At 43.8% G+C, this 21,259-nt stretch overlaps 1 protein-coding gene across 2 annotated transcripts in view; it reads left to right on the forward strand.

The window, feature by feature from the left end:
* The window catches only part of CHN2 (chimerin 2), a 363,690-nt gene that overhangs the window by 210,772 nt on the left and 131,659 nt on the right, over window positions 1–21,259 (forward strand). For both annotated transcript variants that reach the window (XM_003407040.4, XM_064290106.1), the window contains 3 exons: window positions 800–831; window positions 5,167–5,280; window positions 7,188–7,473. In XM_003407040.4, coding sequence (XP_003407088.2) covers window positions 800–831; window positions 5,167–5,280; window positions 7,188–7,473 — 432 coding nt within the window. The remainder of the gene's footprint in view (window positions 1–799; window positions 832–5,166; window positions 5,281–7,187; window positions 7,474–21,259) is intronic.

Below are 21,259 nucleotides of genomic sequence, written 5' to 3' on the forward strand. Positions count from 1 at the left end.
TAAACTTCCTGTCTCAGTTGTAACTATCAACAAAAATTCATACTCTAATGTGGCTGTACTGTATTCTGAATGTTCCTGCAGTAGTATTAGAACAAAAGCTCAACTTGAGAATTCCTGTTAATTTCTCGAAACACCATGAACATAAGACAACAAACTTTTTACGAAAGTAGATTATCATACATATGATAAAAATCCAACATGATAACCCCAGGACTGAGGCAACCTTTTCTGGAATGTTGGTGATTTTGAGTCACATCATAAACCTTGTCCTCTCTATCTTGTACCTCTGGTGTCAAATGAATTTCAGCCAATTAACCACTTGTTGCAAAAATAAGAATAGTAGAATATTGATTTTCTTGAGAGACCAAATTAAATTTGTATTTTTTAATCTATATTTTTATTATAAATGCATAATGAAACAATTAGATGAAGATTGATAAATGCTTGTATTTTATTCATGCTAGAAATGTTTGTCTTGTTCTTCAGAATGAATCCTTATAAATTTCTTAATATTAAAATACGTATCACTTGCCCTTTTTTGGAAATTGTTTTTATTCCACAGTTGAGGTTGCATGGGGAATGAGCGTAATGATTAGAGAAACAGGGAGATTTCTAGATCAATCATACCCAAAATAGTAGAATGTGTTGGCTAACTGTAGCTTCATGGATCTCTGATTTGGGGAATAAAGGCTGTAATAAAATTACGACCAGGACTCTAGCTCTATTTATTTGAATAACGTTTTATCTAGCTGATTTGAATTCAAATGCTGTATTAATATTTTTCTTCTTTTTAATATAGGTGGAAAACAGACCAAAATATTATGGAAGAGAGTATGTATTATGCTATTCTTTGTTTTAATAATTTAATAAGTAGTAGCTTCATATGTCATTTAAAATTAAATATTAAAAATTCTCTAATATATGGTCTTTATGCAAGTGTTTAACAGTAAGAATAAATGCAATCAGACTCCTTTGTATTGAATTTTCTTTATAATACTCAGGTGCTTTGTTTCCACTAACATGGGAGGGAAAGCGTCTCATACCACAGTTCTCTCAACAAAAGCAGCTACTGAGCGCTTGGAAAGTATTTGAAACGCAAGGCAGCATTTTCTGTAGTTGAGGCTCTGTTGGTGTTTTACTTTACTTTCTATCTTAATACAGTATAAACAGTCGGGGTGTCAAATTACTGACTCTACTTCAGTAAACACAGTACTTGGAAAAGACATCCCCTTTCTGTGCAGTTCCAGAAAACTGAGATGATGATTGCCCTTGACTTGATTGTATTAGCCAAATTACCCTAATACTGTAGTTATTTCCTCTAGTTTTGTTTTACCTCCTCAGAAACCTACTGCAAAGCAAATGTGCCTGACCATAAAAATAATTCATAATTTGAGACTGTGGCGTGGAGAATGGTTCACAGAAGGCAGACAGAACCTTCCAGAAAAAAAAAAAAAGAGGGAGAGTTAAATGCACAATGGTTTTCCTTTCCTTGTCCAACCTGGAGACGTTATGAAGCAAAGTCTCTTTCAAGTCTACCTCCCAGGCTCTCCCGGCCAATCCAAAACCTTCTTCCTCTTATTCCCTTAGCCATCAGAGTCTCACCTTTGTGATTAATGGCCATGTTATTTGTCCCAGCCCAGCAGCTCCTTCCTAATTGCCAGGGCTCCCTTTCTGGGCCTTCCTTGCTGGGCCTTGGGAATTCAGCTGGAGGCTTTAGAATGCTGGCATTACAATGCTGGCCCGCCTCTCTTTTTCCATCCCCGTGTCCCTGATGTCTAGTCACTATAGCATAACTTTTTCCCCTTAATATACTGATTTGGATTTTGCTTACAGAAAGCACAATAAAACAGGGAAAATGAAAACCCACCATGTACTTTCAAGTGGACCATTTTTTTTGCACATGAATTCCAAAAGGAATTTTCTTTATTGTGCATTTTCTTTTTTGCATTAAAGTTTTATTGAATAGATCTTCTAGTTTGCACCCTCAGCCCCCAAACCGTGTAAAATATGGAGTCAGAGTAGACCAAGGAAATGTTTTCTTGTGCACAAAAAAAGGAACAATTTACATCAGGGGGAAATTAGCTGAAAACCTCCAGATTTCTTTTCTTTCTTTTTTTTTTTTTTTAATGAGTGTTTTTTTGTTGGTTGGTTGGTTGGTTCTATTCAAAAAGTAATGCATGCTATATTCGGGAAATGCATATGTATATTTCCTAGAAGAAATCACAAGAAAATGTTGACAACGGGTACTTTTAAGAAGAGGGAATTATTTTTGTACTGTTTATTTTTAACCATTTCTTTTGTATCTTTCAATTTTTGAATTTTTCCATTTTGTTTGTGTATTAATTTTAATAAATAAATGCACGCTAATTTGGGAAAATTAGAAAATACAGGAAAATTGAGGGGGAAAGGCCCTATAGTCACACTAGGAAAGAGAATCATCCTTAGCTTTTTGGCTTCATCAGTTTCCCTCCAACATTTTGTCTGTGAGTGCTTTCTTTTTACAAAGTTTCGATCGTAAGATATATACAACTTAGATAGCTAGACTTTTTAAAACAACCATCCATTAAGGGGACAATGTCCCACCAACTAGGTCTTCAGGTGCATAAAACTGTAATTTTCTTCTTTTGTACAATTAAATTTAACTTAATTCTTGACCCTCTGTTTCTGCTGCTGTCTGTCTCTTAAAATTGCCAATTTGAGGGATTTAAAACAGCCAGTTTTAGGTTAACTGCTTGTTCGGGATCCTCCTTCCCTTCTCCCACCCTTCTTCCCCCGGAGTGAGCTGGGGCAGGGGCCTTAGGTCCCTGTGCCTTCTCAGAGTCTGTCTCCCTGACCTCTGTGAAGTGTACCCTGTCAGCTTTAACCCTGCTGTGGTCTCCCCCTGCCCTGGCCTGGCCTGGCCAGACCCATAGTCAGGTTGTATCCTGAGCATCCCAGCTTCAAGCTACTCCTGGCACCAGCTTTCATCCTTTCTGACTCTCAAGTGGGAGCTTCCTGATGCCTTCTGCACTCCCTACTCCCCTCCACGTCCCTCCCACCACACACACACTCACTCAGGACCCTGTCTGCCCAGGCCTTCTGTCAGCCCTCTCCTGCCCCAACCTCAAGCACACAGGAGGCTCCCCTACATAATTCATAGGGTCCATTGGCCACGCTCTGAAACAAAGTCCCAAATGCTTCTGCTCCAGAGCCCCCATAAGGTGATCCACAGGTCCCAGCACCACACCTGATGCTGTGTGGGGTCCATGTAGGCCCACTGTGTCTGGGCTCTGGCCAAAACCCTGCCAAATCTACCCCCTCACCAACTGGAGACCCTGGCTCCTTTTGGGCAGAAAATTTGCTCTTATTTCATGGTACATTCATCCTCACTCCAGAAAGCCCTGCTCCAAGACCTCCAGGCTTTAGCTCTCAGCATTTAAAAGCAAGATTTGGGAAGCCAGAGGAACCCTTTTCTCCCAAGCTATCACTCCCTTAGACTTTTAAGAGCCAATTTTGAAATTCAGAGCCACAGCCTTTTCTGCTCTTCCTCCTCTAAGATAAAAACTTCAGCGTTCAAGATCTGTTTTTAAGGCTAGAAGGGAATTAGAAAATAAATATTGTGATTATATTTTTTTCAAAATATCCTGCTACATTTCTCCTGTAACCTCATCTCTGCACTCCTGGGTGGGGGGCATGGAGGGTGGGGGGAGCTCTTTGTCTAGCTGACCTCCTTTCCTTCCTCCTCCTTCAGAGAAGGTAAAGAAGTTATTTTCTGTCTGGAAATTTTTTAAATAATTTATTCCCGTAAATTCTCCAAGATTATAAGGGTAATCTTAGAAAGGGGCTATAGCTCCCTCTTCCAGGACCTTCAGAATTGGCCTTAGCCTCCAACCCAGATCCTCCACCTCCCTTTGAAGCGTTGATTGACCAACCACATCTACAGGAATGGGGCTGAGCAGTTGTCTTTGCTTGAAGGCAACAGGGAAAGTGAGCTGGTCCCCTGACCCAAACTCTCACTTCACCCTCTTCCTCCCTAAAGTCCCTGTCCACCACATTTCAGGCCTCAGTCACCCACTGTCCAGGCAAAATGGCTGTGGGCCAAGCCCGCAATCCCTCAGGACATACTGTGTTTTCTACATGAGCATGTATTACCTTTATTGGAGAAAAAGAAAATAAACCATATTGAAAAAAAAAATAGGTACATTTTTTCAGACATACCCCTAAGCTATTGCTCTCAAAATTTAAAGAAATGGAAGAATGTTGATTATAATTATTCTTTCTGAAGAATGAGCCTCTAAAAATAAAAACACCCTGCACCTGAAGGAAGCAGGTTGATAATGAATATATGTTCATTTGCAATCAGGATAATACCTAGTTCTCAGTGTTTGAGCTGGGAGCTAAATTGGTAATTGCTCTTTTGTTAAAAAAAGGAGCCATTACCTGGCTTTTGTGTTGACTTTAATTTTCAGCATGAGAGCAAACACAATAGCGGAAAGCTAAGTGGACTGGTGTTCTTCCTTTCAGTTTACCTATGTGAACACTTACCTGCTGAGGAGTATGCTGAGAGATGGTTCCATGTCCCTATTCAAGACATGTAGTAGTTGTCACTCTCTTCATCCAATTGGGGGCTGTAGATGCTGAGTGGCCCCACCACCCTTTTTGCCTAGTTTTTTGTAGCCCATACTTTTGAGAGACTCAATACACAAATGGAGTGTGTCCAGTCCATATGTGACAATAGTACTCTGGCCCACAGCCTCTGCAGTAACCAGCCCAGGAAGCCAAACCATAGCCTCTATAGTAATCAGCCCTAAACGGCCAGGACTCAGTGATGGCTAGAGTCTCTAATTTTTGTCCCTACTTCCAATTAGGACCAACAGGAAAAAAACAAATATTCTCCCCTAACTAACCACTTAGGATGCCACTCTTCTGGTTTACCCACCTCCAGGTTTCTCCTGCCAACAGCCTCCAATCGGGGCACAGCTGAAGCTGTCCCTTTTCCCACGGTAAAGCTTTCCCACTGCCCCACCTCCCCTTGAGTCTCTGCCAAACGCAAGTATGGTGGCTGACTCCCTTGCTATAGCAAGCTCTGAATGAATAGCCTTTCCTATTCTCAGAAGAGTGGTCTTCTTTTATCTTCACACTTTGTATGTGGTTTGTTCAGACAACCATGGTCTTATCTCCCCACAGGTTCCATGGAATCATCTCTCGGGAGAAGGCTGACGAGCTTCTAGGAGGTGTGGAGGGTGCCTACATTCTTAGAGAAAGCCAGCGGCAGCCGGGATGCTACACCTTAGCTCTAAGGTGAGCTGGCTTTCATTCATTGTCTTAATTGCTTTCCTAGTGACTTTGCTTATTTTTTATTTTCATTTTGTTTACTAAGCACCAGCCGCATATCAGGGGCTGTATACATATCCTCACCAACAGATGTCTGTGTGGAGCCGGAGGCTCCTTTTATGGACACCGAGTAACTGGAGAATTAGCTGGAAAGTCAGCGTTCCCATTAACTGCCTCTGCCTGAAACGTGGAGCTAATTGAGGGAGAAACATCTCTGGCTCAGTTAATTTCTGGCAGCCTTGTCAAAGTTCTTCACCTCACGTTGTGTGTGCCTGGCAAGACGACCAGTTTGTGTATAGGGTCCTCTCAGGGATCACTTTGACCCAAAGAGCTCGGAATGACAGTTACGATGCTCCATGCCAGTGGGCCATCAGAGCAGGGTTCTCCCAAGCCTTTTAGCAGAAAATCACAATACCCAAAAGCATTTACCACACTTTCCCAACCTTGATCAATTATGTGATTTTGTTTGGCCCTCGTGGCAATCCAGTAAGGTTTGGAGAAGGTATCCAATTTCAGAGTCAAATCCTCTTCCAAAAGTTCACTTGGGAATCCAAAAATTCCTTTGGAATTGGGAAGGCAGTTCTCCATAGAAGGAATGATATAAATGGAAACTTCCCAGGCCAGCCCACAAAGGGGTGTTCAATGCACTATATCTCGATATTGGGACAGTGGAAAGATACTTTCCAGGTTGTAGCTGGGAATGTATAGAACACATCTTACATGATATAATTATGAAACAGTATTTCAGAAGCTATATCAAGTGCTCTGGGTATGCAAAGTATTTTCCTGTCTCCCAGTGCCCAAGCAGCAGGCACTGGTCGTCCCAGCAGGGAGCCAAACAGGGCTATGCAATGTGTAGGACCACAGTGGAGAGGGGAGAGCAAGCGCCTAAATGGAGAGACCATAGAGGTTAGGTTGCTGGGACTCAAAATGGCAGCTCAAGCAGGGAGTTTAGTACAGGTTTTCCCGCTTTGCCCCCTGCAGCTGCGCCAGCTGGGTGGGAGGCGTGGAGTGTTCTGCTGACAGGGGTCAAAGAGGTAATACTAAGGGGACATCAGAGGCAGTGGTGCTGAGGTACTTGCCAGGTACAGGGCAGAGGGCAGATGGGGATGGCTAGTTCTCATAAGGAAATTAAGCCAAACCTGTTGCCATCGAGTCGATTCCGACTCATAGCAACCCTATAGGACAGGGTAGAGCTGCCCCATAGAGTTTCCAAGAAGCGCCAGGTGGATTTGAACTGCCAACCTTTATGGTTAGCAGCGGTAGCACTTAACCACTACGCCACCAGGGTTTAAGCAAAACCAAAAACAAACCCTTTGCCATCGAGCCAATTCCGACTCACGGGGACCCTATAGGACAGTGTAGAGCTGCCCCACAGGGTTTCCAAGGAAGAGTTGGTAGATTTGAACTGCTGACCTTTTGATTGGAAGCCAAGCTCTTAACCACTGCAACCAGGGCTCCGGTTTATATGCAAGGTATTTGTAAATCATACTCTACCCTTCTGGCTATTCACATTTTACAAGTGAGAATGATAATGACCCAATAGTCTTAGGGATTGCTGGGATCAAATAATCATTATCAAATAAACATAGGACTGCCTGGGGTCAAATCCCTCCTCTGCCTCTTTCCAGGAGTATAACCTGAAGCAGGTAGTACCCCCATCTCTTCAAACCTCAGTTCCCCAGCTGTAAAACAGGGATACTAATCGTGCCCCTCTCAAAGGTCTCTAGGACAAATAAATGAAAAAGAAACATAAAAACAACATGTAAAGTGCTTGGCCCCGTGCCTGGCCTCCAGGACATGCTACCTTTTATTGTTATTTTAAAAATTACTATTTCTAGCACTGTTGCAATCTTTCCTTCTCTCTGGAGCAGGTTCGGGAACCAGACATTAAACTACAGGCTCTTCTATGATGGGAAACACTTTGTGGGAGAGAAGAGGTTTGAATCCATTCATGACCTGGTAACAGATGGGTTGATAACACTGTACATAGAAACAAAGGCTTCTGAATACATTTCAAAAATGACAACGAACCCCATTTATGAGCACATCGGATATGCCACTTTACTCAGAGAAAAAGTATCCAGAAGGCTGAGCCGGTCTAAAAACGAATCAAGGAAAACAAGTGTCGCAAATGACGAACACACGGCGGTGGAAAAGGTAAGCCACTCGTGTGCACGAAGCCGTCTTATTTTTGATCTGTGGTTCGTAACTGTGTGATTAATTGTGTGTGTGATTTGCTGAAATCTTGGAGAAGACGCATCCCACCCAAAGAACCCTAGAATTTTAGTGCTGAAACAGACCTTAGAAATCTTCCAGTTCAACCCCATCGTTTTACAGATGAAGAAACCGAGGCCCAGAAATGTCCAATGATTTGTCCAGAGTCATACAGTCAGATAGTAACAGGGCCAAGACTTCAACAAGTAATTATTATTATTGATTATGCCATTAGTATTTGGAAAAAGTCACTGGACATTAATTACTATTTGAACAATTACTGGCTCCACGTACAGTTCCACCCAACTAGCCAAATAGATGGGATTTATATTGACTTCCTTTAGGACTAGGAGACTGTCCATGATTCCATAGATCAGCTGTCTTCTGAAGGTGGTCTTACCCAGATAACAGATTCTACCGACAGATATGGGAACATTAGTGGTGATACCGGCTTAATGGAGAGTAGGGAGCTATCCGGGAAGCCTAGAAAGACAGACTGTCCTTGGGCCCCAGATGAAGAGTGATTATGCCCGGCCGAGGATTAGAGAATCCATAACTGGGTAAATGTGGGAGATGGATGGGCCACTGCAAGGTGTGGTGATGGAGGTCTGATTTTCCTCTCCAGGAAGATGCTGACTATTTACTGGGAAGGCACACCCACAATTTGCTAGCAGATTTTTTTTGGTTGTGCCCCTTTAGGGACCATTTGCTTTGCCTGGCCCTATCTGTTTCCCACTGAAAGAAACTGACAGCCAACCTCACCGTTCAGGCCCCACTGAGCCCATGCTGAGCCCAGCTTCTCAAGCAAGCTAGGACAGGAAAAAAAAAAAAAAAAGGACAGGAGACAGATACAAATAAGCAGGCTGAAGGGCCAGCTCTGCTCCTTCTGAGTGGTTGCTAATCCTTAATTAAGCTGGAATGCCTCCTCCCCACCCTGCCGCACATGCACGCATCCGCCGTCCACCTTTAGTGGAAAAGCGAAGGAGCTTCAGGTTGATGGACTTATTTGTCATCGGTGGTGGGGATACTCTGGAAAGCACTGACGTGGGGAGGAGGGCAGAGGGCAGCAATGTGGTCCTGTTGGCAAGAGAGGGAGATGATCTTAATTGATTTGCTAATTGAGCTTTAAAGCCTAGAAGGGACCTTCCCTGGAATCACATCAGCTGAGCAGCTGGCCTATTAAAAAATAATTTGCCATTTTCTTTTTATAACTCCAGTGTTTCTGAAGCACCTGTTTACTTTTTTTCAAATAATTGATTTGGGAAATGGTGGGGATTCTGATTGTTTACCTTTAAACAGCAGAGAGAGGACTTGCGTCCCAACTTTCAGAGATTGTTCAGGTTCAAGACGAAAGCCATCCCTTCGTCTGTTTGCAAAACTTGTTCAAAAGTAATTTAGAAGAGAAAATCTGGAAGCTGACCTTGCCAGCCGTGACAAATCAGAAGATGAATTGTAAAATAAATCTCTGAAACAGTGTTTGTATTTTTGAATCAGAGAGCAGTGCCACCAAAAAAGGCAATCTGTTCCAAACTGCAGGCTACACAATAGAACATTTTAAGGAAAAGAGGTGAATAGAAAGAGTGTCCCGTCTGTGTGTGGGTTGAGAGTTTAGATCCTGGGTATTGGAATTGATATTTCTCGATCCTTGTCTTCCCAGCAGGGAGCTTAGACAATAGAAACAGATATTTCTGGAACCTTGTGAAACAGAATGCATTCTTTCCTCTAGGTTGTTTTTATTTATTTATAACAGTTAAATTTTAGAGGAAATGAATAATTGGATTAACAATCACTTCGAATGAGCCACCCAGAACGTTTTTCCCTTTTTGGGAAAAGGTAAATCCATAAAATATTGAAGGATGAGGTCTGAGCTCCGTGACGGTTTTGATGGGCAGGTATTGGTGGCTTTCGTGGACACTAATGATAGAATGTTGAGCTTTCCTGGGGGACACTGAGCACTGGGCCTGTTCACTTGCTGGAGGCAGCTCATTTTGTTACTAGGTTTGTTAAGTAACTTGGTACCTATCCATTCATTTCCTTCTGACCTGTATTGACAAGTAGAATTATTAAAAGTCTGAGTCTTGGCAGAGATTCTATTTCCCTTCAGGGCAGGTCAGTAGACTGTTGCCATGGAGGCAGGGACTAGAAAAGAGGTGACAAACTTGAACAGAATGACTGAGAATTGCTGGGAGTGCCTGTCTGCTTCGTTCGTTAATAGTGCATCTTGAAGGTTTTAATGAGTGAGATGGGTAGGTTTCCTAGTATTTCTCAAATCCAGGCCAATCAGCATTTTATTTTCCAGAGTACTTAAACTTGGTTCATCCATTTGGTTTATTGATCATTTCCAGATGAGTCCAGAGAGACTGTGTTACCATTGCATCCAAGAATATTAACAGTGTTAATTGGCAAAAAGATATTACCTACTCCATCAGATTGGAGTGGTTTCCAGATTTATCTCCTGTCAAGATTGTTAGCAGTGAACTTGATTTTAATAACTGTAGATGAGGCGGGGAGATGGAAAAGGTGACAATAAAAATAAAAAGCAATTGTGGTAGCTTAGCCAATAGCCATCTATTTCCTTTCTGATTATTCATTTAATTGATTTAAGAAGCATTCTAACATACAAGGGCCACCATTTGGTGTGTTTGATTAAAATGGTCATGCCCAGTGTAATTTTTTTATGAAACATATTTCAGAATTTATTCCATGACGGATCATCTACTGACCTTCAAAAACGGCACTATAAGCAAAGTAAGATAACAACATTGTTTAACTTTGGCACAGACATTTATAGCTCATAAAGGGATTTCACATGTGTGAAACGATTTCCAATTTTATCATCATGACAACTTTGTGAAGTCCATAGGGCAGGAATCATCCTGCCTATTTTATTGAGCGGGTCACAAGGGCAGAGTTAGGAATCAAACCAGGACATCCGATGTCCAAGTTCAAGTTCAGAAGTTTTTAAATCTACTAAGCAGCAGGAGCTAGCTCTGCCCTTCACAAATAGCCTTATTGCTTTAAATAAACACCATTGGTTTTGACCATCCTAAGTCAACTGATGCTAAAAATCACTCAACATTTGCATGATGTGTTTTTGAAAATACGCTGCTGCCGCTAGTTAGAATAAACTTTCTTATAAAGTATACACTACTTAATCAAAGATAGGTAGCGACAATATTCTCAACAGCGCATTTTTATTAAATACGTCTGGTTTGCCGTATTAAGTTGCGTTTACGTTTTACTAAGGGAAAATCACCTATACTCTTGATATACGAAAAGCACATTTTGAGAATATATTATATCTTACCAGTTTATTCATTTCGCTATTTTTTATAGTAGCAAAAGTTAGAAAGCAACCCAAATGCCTACCAAGAAGGGAACTGCTTAAATAAATTATGGTACATCCGAGCTAAGGAGTATTATGCAGCCACAGAAAAGAATGATAACATTCCATACGGGCTGATATGGAAAGACCTCTGGAGTTATTAAATGAAAAACGGAACTTGCAATATAATATGTGTAGTACGGTGTCATTTATGTAAAATAGAAGAAAAAGTATTTTATCTATGTTTTTTCTTCCAAAATCATTAAATATACCTAGAAAGATACAAGAACTAATGTCAGCCTGGGGGAGGGGAGGTGGGTGCCTAAGGGGTACGTGTGCAGAAGCTGTTCCCTGTTAGTATTTTATACTCTTTGATTTTTGAACTGTGAGCAGTGTATTATCCTATTCAAAAAAAATTAAATAAGAAAAAAGAATGCTTTAGGTCTTCAACGTCCATATTTTCAAGCAAACCTCTGAGTAAAACATCTTCTGTACTTAATGTATCACACACAACACCAGTTCCAAACACTCATGTGTATGATGGTCTACTTCACCTGGTTTTAATATTTCCGCTATTTAGGCAGATCTTTGACCAGCATCACATTGATTTATTGTGTCTTGGAAAAACAAAAAAAACAAACTTGTTGCCATTGAGTCGATTTCAACTCATGGTAACCCTATGTGTTACAGAATAGAACTGCTCCATAGGGTTTTCTTTGCTGTAATCTTTATGGGAGCAGATTGCCAGGCCTTCCCCCCATGGTGCCCCTGGGTGGGTTCAAACAGCCAACCTTTAGGTAGCTGAGCACCATCCTGGGAGTAAGTGAAACATAAAAGTCCCCAGTCCCCTGACCTCTGGTGTCATTCCTCGTATCGCAGCATCTCTGGTGACTCCTGGGGACAGCAGAGGCTCACGCCCCTCCTTGAGTCAGTCTGGGCAGGAACCTGGCCACTTCCCTGTGCTGATAACATCCTTTCTCCTTCATTTCTCCATAGTATCCTTAACAGATTTGGACGAAAGGGAAAGGTCCCACTGAGACTTGGACTCAGATGGCTGGATTCAGAGTCCAGAGTGCTCACCATTATACCACGGAACCAAGCATGAGTCAGAATCCACTCAACAGCAGTGGGTTTTTGGTTTTTTAATCATTAACAGAGTCTGTGTTCAGCAGCCTTTAACTAAAGGTTGAGGTTGTTGTTAGCTGCGATTGAGTTGGCCCTGACTCATGGTGACCCCACGCACGGTGGAACCAAACACTGCCTGGCCCTGTGCCGTCCCACGATCAGTGTGGACTGGATGGTCGTGATCCATAGGTTTTTCATTGGCTGATTTTTGAAAGTAGATTGCCAGGGCTTTCTTCCTAGTCTCTCCTAGTCTGGAAGCTCCATGGAAACCTGCTCACCGTCATAGCAGCACCTTTAGCCCCCACTGACAGATGGGTGGTGGCTGCCCACGAGGTTCACTGGCCAGGAATTGAACCTGGGTCTTCCACATGGAAGGCAAGAATTCCACCAGTGAACCACTACCTATCCCTGAAAAGTTGGGACCAGAAGAGGGTAATCATAGCACAGTGTAGGACATAGGTGAGGACAGGTGCCATCTGTTGGACTGTCTCCCAAAAAGCCAAGGGCAGCAGCTGTCTGTGGGGAGAAGGTGGGTCACAAGGCTGCGAAGGGACGTGGGACTCGAGAGGTTACAGCCGGGGTCTGCACCTTCTCCAATGTAACCCCTCCGCTGGCCTCCCTTTCAGGCCTGTGGTCCCTTTTTTAAAACTGTGTTTTCGCGCCCTCTCCCCCCTCCTCCTCCGTGGCTGCTGCGGGAAGTGCCCTGCCCCCACCCATTGTGATCAGCGCTGCTGCTCCCCTTTAAAGTCCGGTGGAGAGCTTTCTCTTCGACAAAGCCTGCTGGAACTCGCCCTTCCTCACCCACCTGAGAGGAATTGCTGCCGTCTCACAACTGCCAGAGGTTTGCACATGATCTTTAGGATAAGGATAGGCTAGCATGCTGTGTCCTAGGTAGTGATTTACAGCAATGGTTCTCCAAGTGTGGTCCTCAAGGATCAAAAACTTGTTAGATATGCAGACCCTCGGGCCCCACCCCAAACCTGCTGAATCAGAAACTGGAGGGGGGGGCGGGGGGGACATCTGGCAACCTGTGCTTTAGCCAACCCTCCAGACGATTCTGATGCAAGTTCAAGTTTGAGACCCTGCGGGTTAGTTGCTTCTGTCTTCCTTCCCTGTGGCCTTGATCAGTTTGAGACAGAAATCTCGGCTCAGCTTGTTTTTTAACTCCAAAGCCCAGCACATCAGGAGCTCAGTAACACACTCGTTGAATGAATTGCTTGAAGTTCTCTCTAAAGAACAGTGTTCTCATACACGCCTAAAAGGTGTGTTCCTGTCTCCCATCCTGTTCTCCCTGTGCTGCTCCTGCTGGAGGAGGGGGGAACCTCCGAATCTGGAGACCATCTTTGTGCCCCTTGGTTTTGCGGAAGAGGGAACTGAGGCACCAGGCTTGCTAGAATTTCAGACATGTCTAGAACATTATGGAGGCTCATATAGAACACAGGCCCCTCTCCCCCACCCCAAGAAATCCATTGCCATTGCATCAATTCCGACTCATGGCGACACTATAGGACAGAGTAGAGCTGCCCCATAGTAGTCCTTACAAAAGCAGACTACCACAGCTCTCTCCCACAGAGCGGTTGGTAGGTTGGAACCATCGACCTTTCGGGTAGCTGCGGAGCACTTAACCACTTTGCACCAGCCAGTCTCCTTTCATATAGAAAAAGCCGCTTTAAAGTAAACCGGTAATTAGAGGCTATCTTTAAGATCTTTGAGGCATACAGTTATGCCTACATGACTCCAGTGTGAATAATTGAAAAGTCAAAACCGAATTCAGATGGCAGTTAGCATAGAAGGTGTCCTAGCAGCCAGGGGCCCCCAGCAGGAAAAGGAAGACTGTTTCAGTTGAGATTTTGAAGAGAATTTAATTTAGTAAGGGATCTTTCCCAGGGGCTGACAATGGCAGGAGGCTGTTAGCACCCAAGTGCTGAAAGGACCAGGAGAGGACACTAGAGTTTACAGGAGCCTGATGGGAGCTGGGGAGGGGGCTCCCATGGGAGAAGGCACACACAGGAGGGGGCTCCCACATAAGGAGGGCTCATACAGGAGGAGGGCTCCCACAGGAGGAGACTCCCACAGAAGGAGGCTCTCACAGGAGGGGGTCTTTTACAGGAGGGGGCTCCCACAGGAAGGGGGCTTCTAGAAGAGGGGCATTCACACAGGAGGGGGATCCCACAAGAGGCGGTCTCACACAGGAGTGGGTACTGCATAGGAGAGATCACACGCAGTGAACCAGTGTTGAGCCACTGAACTGCTACACCACCCAAGACAGAAGGGGCAGGGGAAGAAATTCCCTCACTTCTCTTTCCTCCTGCCCTTGGATCTCCTGTCTGTGCCTCCCATCAGCCAAACCCCACTGGAATGCAGAGAGCAAAGGAGCACGGAGGACATAGTCCACAGGCATCACCCTCCCCACCACCTGCACAAAGCAGGATGGAGAATGAATTTGGGAGCACGGGGCATGCGGCAAACAGAAACTAACCAAGGCAAGTTGTGATGAAACAGCCTGGGGCATAGCAATGGTGCCATGCGTGTGTGTGTGTGTGTGTGTTTCCAGTGGCCATCGACTCCCACTCATGTGTTTCAATGTAGAACTGTGCTCCATAGGGTTTTCAGTGGCTGATTTTTCAGAAGTAGATCACCAGGCTCTTCTTCCAAGCAGCCTCTGGGTGGGCTTGAACCTCCAACCTGTCAATGAGCACTTGACCCATTAGCATTGTTCTAATTGCCTGTGTAAATTGCCACGTTCAAAGGTAATGATTGGGATTGATGCAAGATGATGAGATAAGCCTTTTCCTGAATGGACCCCTGCAAGTGTGCCATTTTGGGGGGTTGGGGTGAGTCTGGGCCCTGGAGGGTGGGGAGGCTCTGTGGTTCACCGAGGGCAGGTGATTCAGAACAGCATTGCCCGCTGCCTGCCACTGAGCTGAGACGTTGCATTCATATGCTGAAGAAAGAGCCAGAATTGTTAATGTGAAAAGCGCCCAGGAGCTGAAAAAGATACGCTCACTTTACCAGGTCTGGAAAACCTGTAGATTTTCTCCACAGGAGGTCCCTGGGAAATAATATGTAACTGACATAACCAGACTTTTCTTGGGAGTCAAGGATAAATGAAGATGAACATAACGGAGCTAGGAAAAGTGACAGGTGCAGTAATGACTGTGATCCTCCGGCTTCTGCCTGCCACACTCACTTCACAATCATGAAATGGAATCATATATAATGCCACAAGAATGGATTCGAACTTAGATTACATTTGCTCAGGAAACTAGGTTTTACCAAGCGTTGTTTTATGTCAGAATCCCTGAATGGTGTGCGATTTGTCATGCAGTTTGAGAGACAGCTGATTTGGTTAGGTTGGTGGCTCTCAAACTGGCTGCAGGTTAGAATCATACTGGGAGCTTTATTAAAAAACACCAATGGAGCGGCATCTGGGGTCTTAAAAGCTAGCAAGCGGCCATCTAAGATGCATCAATTGATCTCAGCCCACGTGGAGCAAAGGAGAATGAAAAGCACCAAAGACACAAGGAAAATATGAGCCAAAGAGAAAAAAAGGGCCACTTAAATCAGACTACATCAGCCTGAGACTGGAAGAACTAGATGATACCTGGTTACCACCAATAACTGCCCTGACAGGGAACACAACAGAGAATCCCTGATGGGGCAAGAAAAAAGTGGGATGCAGAACTCAAATTCTAGCAAAAAGACCAGGCTTAATGGTCTGACTGGGACTGAAGGGACCCCAGAGGACATGGCCTCCGGACTCTCTGTTAGTCCAGAACCAAAACCATTCCCAAAGCCAACTCTTCAGACAAAGATTAGACTGGACGATTATACTGGCGAGAAGTGTGCTTCTTAGCTCAAGGAGCTGCATGAGACTGTGGCAGCTCCTGTCTGGAGGTGAGATGAGAAGGCAGACGGGGACAGGAGCTGGTTGAATGGACACGGGAAATACAGGGTGGAGAGGGGGAGTGTACTGTCACATTATAGGGAGAGCAACTAGGGTCACATAACAATGTGTGTACAGGTTTTTGCAAGAGAAACTGACTTGAATTGTAAACTCTCACTTAAAGCACAATTAAAAAAAAACAAAAACACACCGATGTTGTGGCCCGCCTGACCAATTGAATCAGAGTCTCCATGGGTGAGGCCCAGGCTCCTCAGATGATTCTAAGGGGCAGCCAGAAGGCGAGAACCTGGTTTAGATTAAAGACCAGGCAGGGAAATAAAGGTTATCAGACACTAAGAGGAGCATTTTCTTTGAAGGACAATTGTTCCATCTTCTCTAAAGCTCCTTGTATTTCCGAGACTCTTATCCATCTTTGTTTAGACTCTGGAATTGTTTCTCTACCGCTACATACACATAAAAAAGTCCCGTGAAAACATTTTTAAAATAATAAACTCTGCTGATTATGGCTACCTGAGTTGGTTAGGAGATTTGCTTTGCTCTTTTTTTCCTGGTCCTTTTCCCCAGATTAGGAGTCCTTGGGTGGTACCAGCAGTTAATATGCTAGGCTGTTAACTGAAGGTTGGAGGTTCAAGTCCACTTGAAGGTGCCTTGGAAGAAAGGCCTGGTGATCTACTTTCAAAAGATGACAGCCATTGAAAACCATATGGAGCACGGTTCTACTCTGACATACAAGGGCCACCCATGAGTCGGAATCCACTGGGCAGCAGCTGGTTGTTTGGCTTTCCCAGGTTACTGGCTAAAATTTAACGCTTTGTTGACATGTGGGACATGAGGTGCCCCAACCATGTTTTATGCCTCTGGAGTTCTTTGCAAAGGCAGTAGTCTGATTTTAAAACATTTAGAATCAAGATGGGAGTCTTTTGAAATGCGTGAAACTCAAGAGCCCTGAGTTGGAGCCTTGCTAGTATGTAGAATAAGCGTTATGTTAGGTGCTATCTCCTGGACTTTTGTAAACTTTTGACCGGTTTGCCTTTATTTCTGTGAGATAAGCCTCCTTACTATGTTTCTCGATTACTGTGCTCTCGTGAGAATGTACTTATCGCAAGAAGAAACTGTCCCCAGTCTCCATCCAGTCATAGTGGTCATTTTCTCCCTGACACCATTCACTGTTTCCAGGTGTTACTGGCTCCCTGCTCTGAGTCTTTGCTCTGCAGTCTTTTCGGACTGCTTTTCTAGCTTCTGAACGGCAAGTAGTGCCTTTGCAGTAAGGAACAATGCATTGCAGTGGTACTTTTCAAGAGGCTCAAACTCCTATAATTTATTCCTACCCCACATTCAATCTTAGGGCTCAATCATTGCTTCCACATGTAGCAGGTCTGCAGTATTCCAGGGCAGCTGTTTCTGCATCTTAGCTGTTAGTACTGCTTTTGTTATAATGAATACATTGCTCCCTTGCCTTCTAGTCAGTTTCAACGCATAGTGACCCTATAGGACCAAGTAGCACTGCCCCCATAGGGTCTCCAAGAAGCAGCTGGTGGATTCGAACTGTCGACCTTTTGGTTAGCAGCCGTAGCTCTTAGCCACTGCACCACCAGGGCTCCAGAATACATAGTAGTGGTAATTTCCCTGAGATTCGGATTCCTTTAGTTTTATATATTTGGGCTGTAAGTACTGCTTTTGCAGTAATGAGAATGCATTGTAGTGGTAAATTTCCTGAGGTTAAAAAAAAAATCCCTTGTGTTTATTTAAGCTGTAAGCACTGCTTTTGCAGTAAGGAAGAACGCATTGTACCATGTTTTGAAAAGTTTCATGAAGAGTAGCAAAATGGCTAAGGAGAAGGAGACTAGAATAAAATATATGTGTAGTCATTGCCAGACGCCTTCATGTTTTACCTCGTTTTTCAAATTTTCAAGAAATAAAGTTAAAAAATAATTTAAACCAATTTTATCATTGACTCATATCAGTGGGATTTACTAGGTCCAGTGTCCACTGGGACATAAGGGATCCCAGATAATGGGTATCAAAATCCGTAAATCCATAACAAATATTCTGAATTGGCCCTTTCATCAGCATGTCTTCCATTAGTAAAAACACATGGTATCAACAAAAAATCCAAAGGAGAAAATAATTGGGCCATCAAAGTTAAATGACAAGAAACAATTAATTGGGCTACGATTAAGACTATTAATGAAGGGACAAAGAAAAGTCAGTGTGTCTTTCTTAGGGACCATTTGGTGGCCTCTGAAAGACAAAGCTGATAGGACTATGGCTCTCAACTTTGGCTGCACAGTCTGCTGGGGAGTTTTTAAAAATACCCATGCCTGGGCCCCACCCCCACAGGTTCAGATTTAACTCTTGGAATAAGGCCTGGGCCTCTGGATTTCAGATGCTCCCAGGTTATTTTGATGTGTAGCCAAGGTTAGGAGCCCTGGTGGCGCAGTGGTTAAGAGCTCAGCTGCTAATGAAAAGGTCAGCGGTTCAAACCCCCTGGCCACTCCTTAGAAATCCTATGGGGCAGCTCTACCCTGTCCTATAAGGTCACTGAGTCGGAACCAACCCGACGACACCTAACAACAACAATGGCCAAGGTTAAGAGCCACCGCTGTAGAAGACATTGAGCTGTAAAAATGAGATCATTCTGTCTGCTTTTATCGGAACCCGTTGCCGTTGAGTTGATTCTGACTCATATGGACCCTGCAGGACAGACTAGGGTTTCCAAGGAGGGGCTGGTGGATTCCAACTGCTGACATTTTGGTTAGCAGCTATGGCTCTTAACCACCGTGTCACCAAAGCTAATTTAGAGGTAGAAATGACCAAAAAAAAAAAAAAAACCCATTACCCTGGAGTTGATCCTGACGGGACAGAGTAGAACTGCTCCTCAAGGGTTTCCAAGGTGCAAATCTTTATGGAAGCAGACTACCACATCTTCTTCCTGCGGAGCAGAACCGCCAGCCTTTCGGTTAGCAGCAGAAAGCTTAACCACTGCGCCACCAAGGGTCCTTAGATTTAGAGGTGAAACGCTTGCTTAAAGTATTTTCTATGCAAATATTGCCATCTTGTGGCTGATAGAGGAGTTACATGCTGGAGTTTCTCAAAAGACGAAACAGATGTGGGAGCAATGAGCAAGAACAAATTCTCAGCAATGAATACATTGAATCGACCCCATTTCCTCGGGTTTTATAGCACAGATTAGTCTGTGCAATAACTAGGGGGTATCTGTTTTGTAGTTTGTGCTCATTCTCTGCGTAAGCAGGTGGTTAGCTCTGAAAGCCAGGGACAGTTAAACATAAAAATAGTCCCAGTGATCTCATTCACTATACTCTCATCCAGAGATGCTTAAACTTTTTGGTCTCAGAACCCCTTTATACTCTAAAATTACTGAGGACCCCAGGGAGCTTTTGTATACTTGGGCTATTGGTTAAAAAAAACAGTTGCTGTTGAGTCAATTCTAACTCGTGGTGACCCTGATTCATGGCAACCTCATGTATGTCAGAGTAGAGCTGTGCTCCATGTGATTTTCAGTGGCTGATTTTTTCGAAGTAGATTGCCATGCCTTTTTTCCAAGGCACCTCTGGGTAGATTCGATCCACCAACCTTTTATATATTAGCCATTAATATATACTCTATTAGAAAGTAAAACTGAGAAAAGTTAAAATATTTATTCTTTTACACATAACTGCAATAAACCTATTATGTCAGTGGAAATAATGTATTTTTATAAAAATAATCCTGTTTTCCAAAACAAAATATTAGTGAGAATATTGGCATTGCAATAATTTCATGTCTAAAATGTGAATATTATTTTTGATACCACACGAATCAGCCAGTGAAAAAGGCAGTTAGTAAAAATAATTTTAATATTCTAGACTGCTGAAAGAGTCTTGGGGTCCTCCAAAGACCAGTGGACCACGCTTTGAGAACCATGATTCTGCGTAGATATTGGGTGGATGAAAAGCACACCCGTCAGAGAAGTTTATGTTTGTACACCTTTAGGGAGGTGCTTGAGGGGGATTGTTATGTTATTTTTATCACCAGAAGAGTGGTATCCGCCTGCAGAGACTGAGGGGGTGAGGATTAAGGATGACTGTGGATCTGACTCAGACTGTTTGTCCTAATTATGACCTCGGAGATCTTCCCAATAGCTCTCAACTAGGGTGGACAACAGAACTGATACTGGGGCCTGTGTAACTGGAAAACAGCTTCCAGGTAATTCTGATATATACTCCCAATGATAAACCACTGACCTGGTCTCACTCTACGTACAGACAAGAAGCTGAGGCCTTACACCCAAGGTGTAACATCAAACCCTGTTAGTACAAACGACAATTTTACTGAATTCCATTATTTTCTTTTTTTTTTTTTCCTTTGGCCTAGCACATGGTGTCACCATCTTTCTTATTTTTTTAGTATTTCTTCCACCGTTCTTTGGGTCTCCCTAACCAGGACTAATCGGTCCCTTCACTTCTACTCCCAAAGTGAGTAACTGTCGTTTTTGCCGTCTAGAAGCCACTGACACTCTTATGGAAATTACACCCAGATTCACTCCCTCTCCCACTGTCAGGTTTTCTGCTTCCCCTGATTCTAGAGGTGAATTGTGATGCAAGGCTGACTGATTGAGGAGGGTCACATGTCCTTGGCCACTGTGATTGGTTGAGGGTAGTCATGTGGTCAACTCAGAACCAATGAAACACAATAGACTTTGACAAGAATTCTGGGAAGGAGACCTCCTGCCCCTTTTCTGCTGGACCGGGTTCAACAGGAAGTGAGCCTCCTGGCTTGTTGCAGCCTTCCCACCACGGAGAGATCCTGAGAACGGAGCCCTGAAAAAAATGGAGCCTGGAAATGGGGAGAGAGAAACTGAGTCCTGACGACATGGCCTCTGACAGAGCTGCCTTTGGACATTTCAGTTACATTAGTCAATAAATTCCTGGTTTGCTTTTGGGCTATGTAATGTTTGTGTTGAAGTCTTTGGGTAGTGCAAACAGTTAATGACTGCTAACCAAAAGGTTGGAAGTTTGAGTCCGCCCAGAGGCATCTCAGAAGAAAGGCCTGGCGATCTACTTCTGAAAATCATCCATTGAAAACCCTGTGGGAGGCGGGCCAAGATGGCAGAATAGACAGATGCTTCCAGCGAGCCCTTTTACAACAAAGACCTGAGAAAACAAGTGGAATGAGTATGTTTATGACAAACTAGGAGCCCTGAACATCAAAGGCAAGGTTAGAAAATGACCTGAGGGGCAGGGGAGGAAGAGATGGTTCAGAAGCAGAGAGGAGTTACTGGATCTGAATCACTAGGAGCCCTCAGGCACCATTCTTGGGAGCAGCTGCAGCAGGCTGGTACTAGCGTTTGGCTGCAGTTTCCTCAGGGAGAA

The sequence above is a fragment of the Loxodonta africana genome, chromosome 8 (genome assembly GCF_030014295.1).
Source record: "Loxodonta africana isolate mLoxAfr1 chromosome 8, mLoxAfr1.hap2, whole genome shotgun sequence".
Classification (NCBI taxonomy): Eukaryota; Metazoa; Chordata; class Mammalia; order Proboscidea; family Elephantidae; genus Loxodonta; species Loxodonta africana.